This window comes from Nycticebus coucang, chromosome 8 (genome assembly GCF_027406575.1).
Source record: "Nycticebus coucang isolate mNycCou1 chromosome 8, mNycCou1.pri, whole genome shotgun sequence".
NCBI lineage: Eukaryota > Metazoa > Chordata > Mammalia > Primates > Lorisidae > Nycticebus > Nycticebus coucang.
This window is the reverse complement of record NC_069787.1, coordinates 7,148,005-7,163,674: the sequence shown is the minus strand read 5'-3', so window position 1 is coordinate 7,163,674 and position 15,670 is coordinate 7,148,005. Positions and strand designations below refer to the sequence as shown.

Below are 15,670 nucleotides of genomic sequence, written 5' to 3'. Positions count from 1 at the left end.
GGATTTCCAGGTTTTAGTTCAGATTTTACTTAGTCATATCCAAAGTCTGTCTTAAGACAGCTCTTTTACCTAGCAAAATTAGACACTAGGCTTTGATAATTGCTTGGAGAAGGAACAGGGCCAGGTGAGGAAGCTGAAGACGGGTGATCTGGTTCTTAAATTTGTTCAGAGAGCAGGACACCTGGAAACAATGGTGCTGTTTGCAGAACTCTGAGCAAGACGATAACCTTTAAGTCACTAAGCAAGCACATTTCTGTAGAATCAGATAACCATCTTATGCCAGGTTCTGATGTAGATAAGTGGTTGCAGAAAAATTTATGGGAGGAATTTTAAATTGTTAAAGTACCACCCAGTACCTCACAAGCAGAATGACACTTCCTCAACTGTCGAGCCCCACAGTCCATCTCACAGAACACAAGTGTTCTGCAAGCACAGAGTTTGGGGAACGCTGGTTTGGAAGTGTCCCATCTCTATTCCCCTGTCTCTTAACTGCCCTTCAGAATTTTTAGAGTATTCCCAGATACTCTAAAACTGGAAAGCATCATCTTCTTTCTGCCACTAAAGACAGACTATGTATACCCTCAGCTTCGGGAGCCTCTTATAGCCCAGCCCTGAGTCTGTTAGCATCTTCCTTACTAGTTAACTGAGCAGGAGACAAAACTCAAAACATTTTAAGACTTAGATATCGAAAATACCGTGAACAACAATAGGCCAACGTTCTTCTCCCTCTCCTGTAGCAAGTCCATGTTCAGCTGCCTGATCCATCACGGGGCTTTCTGGCCAAGACGCACACTGGTGCCCACGTGGTGGAAGTTGTTTCTTTGATTCTTCTGGTGGCACTGCAGATGAACAAGGACATCTGCTTTCTCTTGAACAGGACAGCCAACGAGTGTTATTGATGGTTCATACCCCCATCTGGGCTGTGATTGTGTTTCAGAGTAGTGACACTTATGTATTAATTGGACAAATATTTAATGGGCACCAGCGCTGTGTCTACACAGGTTGTGAGACTCTTCCCTTAAAAGGTCCCTCCCTCCTGGTGTGTTGCCATGACAGGCTGGCAGAATGGCTTTGAATAGTGACTCACTTTGAGTTATCTAGAAATGTCCCCTCATGTCACTATTTTCATAACCCCATAGATTTGGTTTGACAGGGGTGAGTTCTATTTATGAGTTCTCAACTGGCACCCAAATTCTAAAAACCAGAGAGCAGAGGGTGGGGATGGGGTGATAGGGAGATGAAACATCCTAGAATCATCTGATAAACATATGTTTGCATGCGCGCACACACACACACACACAAGCTTTTGTTGTTTGTAGACTATGGATGCATCTTTATCTGTGACTGCTTTAGAAATAAAATCCCCTCCTCAGCCCCGGGCTGGAGAGTTTAGGATCAGCACAGCCAGCTGCCGAGCCAGAGGCAGACCACGGAGGGGTGGAATGCTGAGTCATTCTGTCCCCACACCGGCAGTCTTGGAAAAGGTTCAGTCAGTCAGTGGGCTGCTTCGTGGAGCACTTTATCATTTGGGGCTCTCATAATGTGTGTGTAAACTCTGGGTGACCCCAGGCAGCCTTCCAGCCTGGCACAAGTCACCCAGACATTTAGACAAGATCATCTGCAGTGAGGAAGAGCGAAACCGAGCAGGCGCCCCACTCCGCGCAGAGGCCAGCACAGGTGGTTAAGGAGTCACTCAGTCCTAGAGAACTTCCCGGGTGGGGTGGGGGGCTGCCAGCCTCACCAGCAGGTAGACCAGAGAGGCCGGAGGGCCTAGTGGAATCACATGGACCAGAGTCCAAAACCCCCCACGCCATCTCTCACTGCAGGTGCAATTGTGGGCAATTCTTTACCTCCCTGAGCCTTAATTTCCTTATCAAGTGAAATAACACGATGTGAAGCCTCTGGCACAGTGCCCGGGACCTGTTAAGTACACAATAAATGCTATAATCATTTTCCCTTTTTCCCTGCACGATATAATTTGAAGTAGCTTCACTCAATCCTGCCAGTCACATTGCTTGAAATTCCAATAGTCATTCTTAAAATCCTTTATTACAATATAAATACTCCCGGGGAGATAATCCCTTTATCAGCTCTGGGTAAGGGATTAAGTGTGGGTTGAGAACAAACCCAGAGATACTGGAGGAAAGGAGAGCCTCGGAAGTAAGGGGACGATCCGAAGCCCCGCTGCCCCCCAGGAGAGGACAGTCAGGACAGTAGATTTCCACTCCCCCAGAATTCCCAGCAACTTCTGGGGACGTGATGTGTTTAGAGGTCATTTTTAGAGATCATGCCCAAAGGCTCGTGAGATCACAGATTCTTCTCAAAGACATTGGCAGGGAAGACCCTGGGGCGGGGGGTGTGGAGAAGTGATCCTTGGCAACTTGTTATTTTGCTTCCGGTGTTTGGTGTTGCCATTTCTAGAGGTTGAGGGAGGAGAGAAAAGTAGGCGTTCTTAGTCCTCCCTTCTCCTTCATTCTTTCCCTACCCTGAACAGGGGAAGATCATTTTTCTCCGCATTTCCACTCCACCCTCCTTCCTCGACCCACCCTCCTACCCCTCATTTCCAGCCCTTCTTGGACACAAAAGGAGCCAGAAAGTTCTACATTGCTTCATTTAAGGGAAGAACGACAGACTGCTTCCCTGATCCCGACAAAAAGGAGGGGTGCAAACCACCTGGCTGTACTTAAAGTGAGTGACCTTGAATAACCCAACCCAACAAAAGGTCCCTAACCCAGGCTACAAGGAGACAGGAACACAGGGACTCCCCGGGACAGACGTGTCAAGTCCTATTTCCATTCTGAGAGATGCAGAGACAAATCGGAGGCCGCACTCAATTCACCACGGTGCTTTCAAGTGAAAGAGTTTGGAACCTGGCAGAGAGGAAAGGGTCACCCACCTTGTCACCAGATGGGTTTGTGGCATTCTGTGGTTTGGGAGTTGGCTTTTTGTAAGTGTGAGTTAAGTGTCTGAGATGAGCTACTTAAGGGGCAGATAAAGAGAAAATTAGCTGGGTTTGGTTTTATGGTTGTGGTTATCCGCCTCCCCCATCCTGGCTAAATCATATATATTAGAATTGGACCTACAGAAAGCATTTATAAATGGGAAGCCATTGTTTCAACAGGGAAGCATCAGCATGTTAGCCTGCTTCAGCGAACTCCGCCAGCCACATTGCAGACTGTGCTGCTGGCAGGTGATCTTTATCTGTTTGTGAAAGCGTTTGCAACGTCTCTATTTTATGTTGTCTCCTTTCCCTGGAGAGCAGCAGTCAACTTAATTGCTCCTAAAATCACCCAGTGCTCAGAACTCTGATTAATTTGGACTAGCCCTGCTAGCATTGCTAATAAATCCCTTGCAAGGTGCAGTCCCAGAAGTGGAGAGGGGAAAACATCTGGAGGTGGGGAGAAGTCTGAGCAACGGAAGGAGAAAGACTAGGAAAGCTGTGGGAGGGACCCATGGAAGCCAGAGATGGTGGGAGGGAAAGTGAGAGAAGTTTAAGCAATACTATCAAAAGTAGTAACATCTAACTCAGTATGTGCCAGACACTGCGGTGAGCACTTTCAATGATGTAGTACCCATTTTATCCTCTAAACAACACTGTCAGTTACATTACCATTACAGCTCTGTTCTTTAAGTGAGGAAACCAAGGTACAGAGAGGTTAAGGAACTTGACCAAAGTTAAGTAACTTGGAGAAGTTGGAATTCCAGCTGTTTCTCACTAAACCAGGAGTGCTTCTCCTGGGCTGCACTTTAGAATCACCTGGGAGCTATTACAAATCTTGAGGGTCATAGCGTGGGCCCAGTAAATCAGAGTCTCAAGGGCTGGATCCCAAGCATTAAGCATTAGTTTGTTTTTAATGTCCCTGGATGATTTCAGTGTGTAGCCAAAACTGAGCATCCCTGTACTAAATTAAGCTCCAGTTCAATTTTTTTTTTTTAAGACAGGATCTCACTCTGTCGCCTGGGAAGAGTGCTGTGGTGTCAGCCTAGCTCACAGCAACCTCAAACTCTTGGGCTCAAGAAATCCTCTTGCCTCAGCCTCCCAAGTAGCTGGGACTATAAGCACCTGCCACAACACCCAGCTAATCTTTTCTAATTTTTTGGTAGAGACAGGCATCTTGCTCTTGCTCAGGCTGGTCTTAAACTCTTGAGCTCAAGCGATCCTCCTGCCTCGGGCTCCCAGAGTGCTAGGATTATAGGTGTGAGCCACCATGCCCAGCCACGAGTTCAAATTTAAATATGAGAGACCCCATGTGAAATGTTCTCAAATTATTTTTTTCTTAAGGTAGGATGGTAGAAAGGAATTACTATAGGGCCCCAACAGCATTTACTTAGCTGAGTGCACAGTTTGCCTTATGCCCACCATGATGCTGATGGGTAGATCAGACGAGTATCCCTAGAAGCATTTCTTTAAGAAAGTAGTGGATTTAGGCACCCTGGCTTTTTGTTTTGCTATTGTTCGTAAACCATCTTGCACACGTGCATTCAACCACAGAATGAAGGCCTAGCATGCATGGTAGCTCACACCTGTAATCCTAGCATTTGGGGTGGTGGAGGAGGGAGGAGCTCTTGAGGTCAGGATTCCTTGAGATCACCTGGAGTGAGAGCAAAATCCCATCTCTATAAAAATTAGAAAACTTACTGGATGGAGTTGAAACACATTCCTCTTAGTAAAGTATCACAAGAACGGAAAAGCAAGTATCCAACGTACTCAACACTAATATGACGCCAGTAGATGATCAGAGACATGCCCACACAAGTGAAAAACTCCACTTAATTCAAGTTAGAGAGTGGGGGGCATGGAGGAGGAGGAGGGGAGGAGGAAGGGGGATTGATGCGCTTCTTCTTAAGGGGCACAGTGTAAGGGTATATGGCACACCTGGGTGTGGAACGCTACTACAGCAGGGACTCTGCCTAGCAAATGCAAAATTGTAACCTAATGTGCTGCCCTCATATTAATCTGAAAAAAAAAAAAAAAAGAAAAATTAGCCAGGCATGGTGGCAGGCACCTGTGGTCTCTTGGGAGGCTGAGGCACGAGGGTTGCTTGAGCCCAAGCGTTTGAGGCTGCTGTGAGCTATGATGACATCCCTACACTTTAGCTAGGGTAACAGAGTGAGATTCATTCCAAAAAATAAGAAAGAAAACCTACAGGATGAGAACTTGCCCAAACCCTCAAGTACGTCCACATCAGGAATTATTTTCTTGCACTCCTGAATTTCTGCTCTGACCAAGAACTCAGAAACCGTCCATTTCTTGACTGTTTCTCTGCTACCCACGCCCGCTTACAATCCTGCCAGAAACTGCCTTGCTCTGAACAAACACAGAGAACTGTAGTATTTTCCTTTACCTATTTCATTCTTAACCATGACCTTAGGGAAAAAATGTCATTGTCATGTTAAATATTAAGCTCAAACCCCGAAAGAGTGAACGATTTGTCCAAAGGCACACAAAGCTCAACTGGAAGAGAGACAGGGTTCAAATGCGGCCTTCGATTTCCATATGGATTGCACCCTGAGAACATGTCTGTGAGTTTAGAGGGCAGTGCAATAAAGGACATGAGAGGGAAGTATAAAAAGAAGTTAGTCCGGGGCGGCGCCTGTGGCTCAGTCAGTAAGGCGCCAGCCCCATATACCGAGGGTGGCGGGTTCAAACCCAGCCCCGGCCAAACTGCAACCAAAAAATAGCCGGGCGTTGTGGCGGGCACCTGTAGTCCCAGCTACTCGGGAGGCTGAGGCAAGAGAATCGCTTAAGGAGTTGGAGGTTGCTGTGAGCTGTGTGAGGCCATGGCACTCTATCCAGGGCCATAAAGTGAGACTCTGTCTCTACAAAAAAAAAAAAAAAAGAAGTTAGTCCGTAAAGTGCTGAGTTGCACAAGCGGCCCGACCTCCCCGGCAGTGTTTCACACCTAAAGTAAGGTCTTTTGTTGTCTGTGGATCAGTTTGCAGCTGCCCTGCCATCACACTGGTTTGTTCTAAACGCCCTGGGTCCAGCCTGTTTCCGATGAGTCTCCATCAGAGAGCCAGTAAGGAGAGACGGGGAGAGCCAGGACGGCAGCTCCTGGACCAGAGACAAAACCATCTGCTTCTGTTTTTCTGCCTTTTCTTCAGGAGACCCTGGGGTGGCTCTCCGGTTCCCAACTGAGATGATTCCTCAGAAAATCTGTGTTAGGGAAACTCCTCGCCCAGGTGGGCAGATCCCAAGAGGGTCAGGGATTTTGAATCTGCTTGAGATAAGCTCTTCACGTAACAGAACAAGATCTGGATAAGATGGAAGCTTTGTAGATTTGCTCATAATCAGCAGTGCTCTCTAATCAATTCCAGGACTGTGTGGATGGAGACCGGAAAGGTTTCCTTCCCAGTTCTTAGCAGCCTGGGGATTGAGGAACCAGTAATTAACTCCAGCCTCCTGGAGAGGAGAGCTAAGTCCTGGAGTCTGTGAGTCAACACGCACTTCCCAAAAGGGCCCTCCAGGCAGCCCAGGCCAACAAAGGGGACCCTTGACCCTGACCCTCTTCCAGACTCACCACTAATCCTCAGCAAGGTGCAGGAGAAGGGTCTCTGAAGGACCTTCTAAGAAGGAGGAGTCTAGGGGCTCCGGTCTGAGCGAAGAAGGAAGGGAACAGCTCTGGGTGTTTGGACAGACTTCTATGACACCTCACTAGCACAGTAAAGGTCTGAGCTTACGTGGACAGGATAGTGGAAAGAAGAGAGGGGCGCAGGGGAGGCCTTGGAGCCAGCGGGAGAGTAGAGGGCAGGGAGCAACCCTAGAAAATCTCTTTTGCCCTTGACTCTAGCTCTTGCTTAAGACCAAGGGAATGAGGCCAGGAGTTCAAGACCAACCTGAGCAACAAAGCAAGACTCTGTTTCTATAAAAAAAATTTTTTTAATTACCCAGGCGTGGTGGCTCATGCCTATCGTCCCAGCTACTTAGGAGTCTTAGACAGGAAGATTGCTTGAACCCAGGAGTTTGAAGTTGCTGTGAGCTATAGTGATGCCACGGCACTGCAGCCTGGGTGACAAAGCAAGACCCTGTCTCAAAAAAACCTCAAAGGAAGCTTTTCTTTTTAAAATAAGCCATGGGTTCTAAATTTAATGTGTAAGCCTGTTCATACACCTTTCAATTAGAGTTTTGGGTTTATTTCCCCAGTTGAATTATACAGAGGAAATTATTATTATTATTTTTATTGTTGGGGATTCATTGAGGGTACAATAAGCCAGGTTACACTGATTGCAATTGTTAGGTAAAGTCCCTCTTGCAATCATGTCTTGCCCCCATAAAGTGTGACACACACCAAGGCCCCACCCACCTCCCTCCTTCCCTCCTTCTGTTTCCCCCCCATAACCATAATTGTCATTAATTGTCCTCATATCAAAATTGAGTACATAGGATTCATGCTTCTCCATTCTTGTGATGCTTTACTAAGAATAATGTCTTCCACTTCCATCCAGGTTAATACGAAGGATGTGAAGTCTCCATTTTTTTAAATAGCTGAATAGTATTCCATGGTATACATATACCACAGCTTGTTAATCCATTCCTGGGTTGGTGGGCATTTAGGCTGTTTCCACATTTTGGCGATTGTAAATTGAGCTGCAATGAACAGTCTAGTACAAGTGTCCTTATGATAAAAGGATTTTTTTCCTTCTGGGTAGATGCCCACTAATGGGATTGCAGGATCAAATGGGAGGTCTAGCTTGAGTGCTTTGAGGTTTCTCCATACTTCCTTCCAGAAAGGTTGTACTAGTTTGCAGTCCCACCAGCAGTTAAACGTGTTCCCTTCTCTCCACATCCACGCCAGCATCTGCAGTTTTGAGATTTTGTGATGTGGGCCATTCTCACTGGGGTTAGATGATATCTCAGGGTTGTTTTGATTTGCATTTCTCTGATATAAAGAGATGATGAACATTTTTCATGTGTTTGTTAGCCATTCGTCTGTCATCTTTAGAGAAAGTTCTATTCATGTCTCTTGCCCATTGATATATGGGATTGTTGGCTTTTTTCATGTGGATTAATTTGAGTTCTACAGAGGAAATTATTAATACAAATGAGAGTAAATGTTAGAACTTTGGATAGGGTGTTAGTGATAATCTAGTTACAGAGGAGAACTTGAACCCAGCGACCTTCATCAGTTTTCCCCAGGTCACGGAGCTGGTGAGTGAAACCCAGAAGTAGAAAATGGGACTTTCCCCCTCTGCTGTCTTCCTTCCCGGAACCATTTCGCTTTGACAGAGGCTCAGTCAGGGGGACAGAGGGACTGATCTGTAAATGATCTAACTTGTCATTGCAGAAAATGTACTTAATCCATGGCAAAATTTCAGCCTCTCAGCCAAACTTCATCCATCACATCATAAAGAATAACTTGCCAAAGAGAGGTTTAAAAATCCAAACCAGATTCTTCCTACTCCTAGAGGGGCTGGCTCCGTTATACTGCAGCAAGCCAAGACTTTCGAGCCAGCCTTATACAGTTTAGGGTTTGATTGTTTGATAAACGAGATCTGGTAGATTAACGTCATCTCTTCAGCAGAATTTTTGACCCCACTGATGCTATTCCAGAGGAAGGGGGACAGAGAAACGGCTCACAGAGCCAGTGCCCAGGCTGCAGAGAGCCTGGCTGTGTGGTCTCAGCCCCGGAAGAGCCTCACTCAACACCTGTCTTTACCCAAATTGCTGCACTCAGATGCACATGCACGCACACTGCCCTTGGCCTTTGAGATCTTGAACATTTGTTAAGAGGGAGGATTGGCAATCATTAATCAAAAGGCACCAACTGGGGATCCAGCTTTCCTGGAAGCATCAGTGGTTTTCCTTATCCTACGAGCAGCAGAGAAAGCCACACAGCTCTCAAAAGGGCACGATTCCTTCTCAGAATCTGAAATTTTTTTTTTTTTTTTTTTTTTTTTTGCTGATGATTCAGAAATTAAATGCTGAAATTTTTAAAAGAAAAAAATGATGCGTATCCCAGTTTAATGGGAGGTGTTGGAGTTGTTAAGAGAAAAAAAAAAATCAAACCCAAGACAATTTCCTTCTGTAATGGCAAGCAAAGGTACCTCTGAAAGTTAATTTAGGAGAACGTTTACAGTTCTGAAAATCCCAGACAGCTCTGGGTGCTCACATTGCTCTCCTGAGCCTCACCTTACAGGGTAAAAGTTACTCAAGTTTATTAGATAGAAGAATACACCACTCACAGAAGACTTCCTCGCTGTATGACGAGTCCACCCTCAGGCTTGTTCACCCGGAGAATTGTTCACCAACCCGGAGAATTGTGCTGTTTGCATCCAGGGCTCTTGGCCAGAAAAACCCTCTCACTGATTAACTCAGTCAACCGAGAACGTCCTGTGTTTCCACCGGTGGTTCAGAGACAGTCAGGACACAAATTTCTGTCCTTACGGCCTTGAGAGAGGAGAGACAAGAAACTCAGTACTGATACTACTAGGTCCTCGGCTTAGGGGTAGAGCACGTGGAATCAGACAGACTTACAGCCAGACGTCAGCTCTTCCATTCACTTGTAAGTGGCAGACGTTGGCAAAATTTAACTCCATTCTCTGCATTGTAATTTCCCTCTCCATAAAGTATGTCCTCAGATTAAGTGACTCATTGTGCATGAGGCCCTTAGCACAGTCCTTGGGAAACAGTAAGCATTCCGTGAACGTAATCTGGTGATGAACACAACTGAGATGTTTATAGGGTGCTGTGGGGGCCCGAGAAAGGCAATTAGAAGAACAGGGGAAAGGAGGGGATCCCTGTCAAGGAAGGACTCCCCGACAGAGTCCTGTCACAGGCTGAAGGGAAGGGCATCATGTCTCAGGGAAGAGGAACAGAATCTGCTTAAGCACAGAGTCCTGACCCAACATTGGGTGTTTGAGGAACTTGGCACAGAAGTAGCTTAATACCCCTCAATATAGAGCCAAGGGACCTTTAAAGAAATGGAGGCTACAGGGCGACCAGGACCAGGTCATGAAGGGTATTAAAAAGCAGGTAAAATGCACACAGTGAAGGAGGAAAGAGTTCAGAATTTTAAAAGAGAGTAAATGACCTTCAAGAGCTTAAATTTGAAATCAATCCAAGATTGTCAAGCAAGTGTCCCTGAGTGTTGTACAGAAACCCTGGCTCTGGGGAGCTTTAGTGAGAAAACCTGTATTCTGACCCAAGGCAGCAAACTTAGAAATTAGAAAATAAAATTTAAAAAATAGGAAACAAAAGCCAAAACCCAAACTTCCTATTTGGAAATTTTAAAACGTGTTTCTCTATAACTCTTGGGTTAAAAATAAAGTTGTAAGACAGTCTATTTAGAAAAGAACTGTGAGAGGACTCTTTATTTATTTATTATTATTTTTTTGCACAGTTTTTGGCTGGGGCTGGGTTTGAACCCACCACCTTCAGCATACGGGACCGGCACTCTAACCCTTTGAGCCACAGGCGCCACCTGAGAGGACTCTTTATTAAAGCCCATGTGATGAAACCAGAGTGGTGTGTAACAGGAAAAGTTAGAGCCTTATTTATATTTATTAGAAAATATATTATTAAAACATGTTTTTAAAAATACCAAAATGAAATGAATTAAGCATTCAACTCACAAAACCGAGAGAAGAAAGTAAACCTAAAGAAAGTGAAAAAGAAGGAATTAAAGGGTGGCGCCTGTAGCTCAAAGGAGTAAGGTGCCGGTCCCATATGCCGGAGGTGGCGAGTTCAAACCCAGCCCCAGCCAAAAAATAAAAAAGAAGAAGAAGAAGAGGGAATTAGATGCATTGGAAACAGTTTTTAAAAAACAGAGTTTATTAATAAAACCAAAAGCTCTACTTTCTAAAAAGCAAAAACATAGATAAACCTTGGACCAATCAGATTTCTTAATGAGATAATACACAAATAAAGAGCATTAAGTAAAGGCCCACTAATAAAAATAATAGATTTCAAATTCTAAGACAGTATCATATACAACTCGGTTCTCATATAAGTTACTAAAATTTTAGTTTATAAATAATAGAAGGCCTGAATAGGTTCAGAGCTATGGGAGAGAATGAAAGCCGGTGGTAGATTTATCACCAAGCTTAGATGATTCTGCAAATAGATTCTCAGGAACAGATAACTACTCTACAGACATAGAGTAAAGACCTCTAACTCGGACTAGGTAACATTTATTACCCAAACAGGCAAAAGATGGCACCAAAAAGAAGTCTGGGTCTGTATCATCTACAAATATAAAAACACTGAATAAAATATTAGCAAATGAGTGCAAAGGTATAAGGAAACCTATTTATTCATGATACTAAGGTGAAGATAAAACCCTATCTCTTTACACAGCCTCTCTCCTTAGATAGAAAAATTTTACAGCATTTGATAAAATTCAGCAACATTCCTGTCTAAAACAAAAACTTCAAAGCTCTGGGACAGGCAGGAATAAAACATACCCACCATATTCTATAACAAACATCATATTAGTTAGTGAGCCATCAGAAGCATTTCCTTCAAAGTTAGGGGTAAAATAAGAAAACTTGCTATTGCTATTATTATTTAATACCGTATTGGAGGTTTTAGCAATCACAGGGTGGCAAGGAAAAGAAATATGAAGTATAAACAGTGCAAAAGAAGAAATAAATAAAACTACCACTGTATTTGCAGATGTAATTGTCTACTCTCCAAAAGTAAAAATCTGTGATTAAAAACGATTTGGACGCCAGGTACAGTGGCTCACTCCTGTAATCCTAGCACTCTGGGAGGCCGAAGCGAGAGGATCATCTGAGCTCAAGAGTTAGAGACCTGCCTGAGCAAGAGTGAGACCCCCATCTCTAAAAACTAGCCAGGCTTGAGGCAGGCGCCCACAGTTCCAGCTACTTGGGAGGCTGAGGCTAGAGGATCACTTGATCCCAGGAGTTTGAGGTTGCTGTGAGCTATGATGCCCTGGCGCTCTACCCAGGGTGACAGAGTGAGACTGTCTGGAAAAAAAATAAAAAAAATTTGAACTGACAAGAGTTCAAAAAATTGAAATAGTTTCAATACAGTAAAATTAGCACAATTTTTCTACACATCAGCAGAGAAATGTTAGAAGATGTAATGAAAAGAGTCCATTTGCAAAAGAAGCCATGAAAGTATCTCAGAATAAATCTAACAAGATTTATATGAAGAAGAGCAAAACAAGTTTAAAAGTATAGTTGACCATCTCCCTACACTGACCACTTCCTTAAATTGGCCCAATTTTCACAGACCGGACATGCATATTTACATATCAGCACAGTAAGCCTGGTTCCTTATGTTGACCCCCTCTGTATGTTGACCAGTTTGTTACAGTCCGTTGGGTGGTCAACTTACTGTAATTTTAAGCTGTCATTTCACAAACTGCATCAAAAATAATTAGTGAAAATTACCTGCAGTCCTACCACTCGGAAGAAACCGCTACTAAATCGTTAGGGGTCTATCCTTCTGAACGGCATCAGCATTTAAAAACTATGTTTTGTCATGTTGAAATGAAATATACTACGTATGAAGCTGTGCTAAGAAAGAAGATAGAGGCTATCAAACACAGATTGGTTAGGAAAGAGCAGAGATTGAAAATCAGATTTCAGAGTGAACCCATGAGCAAAAGAGGCCTCAGTTTGGGGACAGGATTAGTTAGATGCCATGTTACAGCACCACCAGATTCAGTCCTAGGCAGGAAAAGAAATCCTCTGGAAAGAGCTCTGATTGGTTTGGTTTTAATTTCATCCTCAATTCTGCTTACCTTCTATCCACACCCTATTTAAGAAATTAAGCAAAACAAACAAACTAAAAAAAAACCAGTTGAGTTGTTTGGCCCTGCAGAGGTGGGGCCTGGAGGGCTCTTTGACTCAACCCCCTGTTGTGTCTCCCGTTCTGCTCCCCAGATCGGCCCGGTTTGCTGAATGTGAAGCCCATCGAGGACATCCAGGACAACCTGCTGCAAGCCCTGGAGCTCCAGCTCAAGCTGAACCACCCCGAGTCCTCTCAGCTCTTTGCCAAGCTGCTCCAGAAAATGACAGACCTCAGACAGATCGTCACGGAGCACGTACAGCTCCTGCAGGTGATAAAGAAGACGGAGACGGACATGAGCCTTCACCCGCTCCTACAGGAGATCTACAAGGACTTGTACTAGGGGGTCCTGATCCACCGCAACGTTTCCCCGCTTCCAATTGCACTATTATTTTGAGGGAAAAATCTAACACCTACGAAATTTACTGTGAAAAAGCATTTTAAAAAAGAAAAGGGTTTAGAATATGATCTATTTTATGCGTATTGTTTATAAAATACATGTACAATTTACTTTTAATATTAAAAATTACCGTATTATGAAATTGCGGATGGCAAAGGCTGAGTCTGATGTGTCCCCGCTCAACCCACCCACCTACCCCCCGCTTTTTTTTTCCCCTTTTATTTTCTTCTCAGTTCTTTTCTTTCCTTCCATTGTTTTTTCCCTACTTCCTTTTTCTTGTAGGCATGTTTAAAAATGAGAATGGAACTGCTAATAAACTTTCCCTCTCAGTAAATTAATTTTTCACTCCATTTACAACTTTTCTGAACTCCCACCTGCTTTAACCATCACAACATAGGGGAACTTCCGGACTAAAAACTGCTCAAAGCGTGTGTTCTGTAACCTAAATGTGCTAGTTTGGCAGCATCTCCCGAGGCTTACCAAACGTGCTGTCTTCTTCCACAATCCTTCCACAATCCTTAACCACCAGCAGCCTATTCTATATTCTGCCTGCTGGGGGGACACTGGCGCATACCCACGGAGACAGCATGGGCTGAACAAAGCACTGTTCGAAGCTCTGTGGGACACAGACGTGTTTTAAAGATTTGAGCACCTGCCAAAAAGAATTTACAATTAATCAGAGGAGAATAGATTAATCTTTCTTCAAACGGGCTCTAATACACAGTAGAATGACGTGCCAGGTGAACGAGGCAGACTCTTCAGGGCTGTAAGATTTCAAAGGCGGTAAAGATGAATGAAGATTGGAACAGTCAGGAAGGAATCTGCAGATTTGTTTAAGCGGGCCTCAAGGAAGCGTTGGACTGGGCTAGACAGGCAGCAGAAGAACAGACATTCTAGGAAACCAAACTAGTAGGAGCAACAACAACAAAAGAATGAAAAAGAATGAAGGAGAAGAGCTACTTTCTGGTTCCTGCTCCGCATAGAGCAATTTTTCTGTGTCGTTCTTCTTGGGACTCCTTTGCCCCAAGATCTCTTACTTTTCTGAACTCAAAGGCTATGTATTCATATCATTCATGTAATGCTTGCCTCCCCAACAAATAGATTGTAAGTTCCCTAAAGGGAGGGACTTTTTGGCACAATTAATAGACTAGTTGGCTAAAGCCACCAAATCCACTTTCACTGGCTACTCAAGAAGCCAACATACCATGTCTTTGAAGAATGTCTTATAATCAAAATATCTTAAGGCCTCGGTTATCTGGAATGGTTATTTCCATTGACCTAAATTATATCGCTGCCACTTTTCCTTTTGTTTATCTTTCCTTATGGTATGTATTTACACTCGGGAGTACGAAGGTTAGATTTGAGACTTTCAAGCCAAAATATTAAGAAAACTCTTTTCGTCTTTGACTTCAGAATAAGCATATCTCCAAAGAATATGGCTGTAGAAGTGAGGCCTAAAAATGGAGGATCTCTTACCCTTTAGGAGAAACAACTTGGGAGCTCAAACCCTTAGAATGACACAGACAGCCAAGTCACTGGGGCACCAAAGACTGAAGCCCTTGTCTACGTGACATCAAAACATTGGGAAGGAAAGTGACAAATTCGTCAGTCATATGGCTCTTTTATTTTTCCTGATGCCAAACATATTTTGAAACAGCCAGATGACTGACTGGAGTCTTCGTGCTGTTTGCCCCATGCCTAGAGTTTATCCCCTGTCGAGAGATCTCGAGAGAGAAAAGGCACAGGTAGAAGGCAGGGTGAAGAGCCTTCCAAGGAGGTCCCTCGTTCACAAGGTTTCTCAAACAAAAAGTCTTTCAGCTCAGGCTGATCTCAGTTCCCACCCGCGCTCTCCTGCTGTCCAAGCCTTTCCACATTATTGGAACTTTTCTTGCCAATGGAGAGAGGAAGAGAGAAGCTCTCAGCTCTTTGGCACTGATGGTTAGCATTAAATAGCTTTTAAGTCCTGGCAGCTTGCAAATTCCCATCTCTCTGACTTTTTCCCTGTGGCTTGGATGACCATTTGCTAAATATTTTACGACACGTTATATTCAGCCTCCAAAGCTCCTGCTCCTTTCTCCCGGCTCGCTCTCCCCCATGGTGACTCACAAGTTCATCAACAAATGTATCATCAGTTATTCATAGCACTTTCTCTGGACACAAAGACACTTAGGGATTTGTGTTAACAAAAATAGGAAGAAAAGTGACTTTGGTCAAGAGTCAAGAAAGGGTTTCCAGGCTCCCACCAGGGCCCTACCCCTGCACCTCCTTTGAACGGGCTCCTTTCTGTCTCTGCTATGTGGAGCCCAGGAAGGTCAGGGAGGGAGCCAGGGCTGCAAGCCCTGTTTCTAAAGCCACAGTCAAAACCCAGGATGTCCTGAGTTTCTGGAGTCATTTTTAAAATTTGGGTACAGAACAAGGAGACTGGGGGTGGGGGAAGTGGGGGGGGGTGGCTCTGCAACAAGACCTCAAGAGGTCCCACTGGTGTCACCAGCACATTCCTGGTTACAGGCTTG

General features: G+C 44.3%; 1 protein-coding gene across 5 annotated transcripts in view; it reads left to right on the top strand.

Moving 5' to 3' along the window:
- PPARG (peroxisome proliferator activated receptor gamma) overlaps window positions 1-13,299 on the top strand; it is a 143,950-nt gene extending 130,651 nt beyond the window's left edge. For all 5 annotated transcript variants that reach the window (XM_053600088.1, XM_053600087.1, XM_053600086.1 and 2 more), the window contains one exon: window positions 12,853-13,299. In XM_053600088.1, the coding sequence (XP_053456063.1) occupies window positions 12,853-13,100 (248 nt within the window). In that variant the 3' untranslated portion in view covers window positions 13,101-13,299. The remainder of the gene's footprint in view (window positions 1-12,852) is intronic.
- The last annotated feature ends 2,371 nt before the right edge of the window (window positions 13,300-15,670 follow it).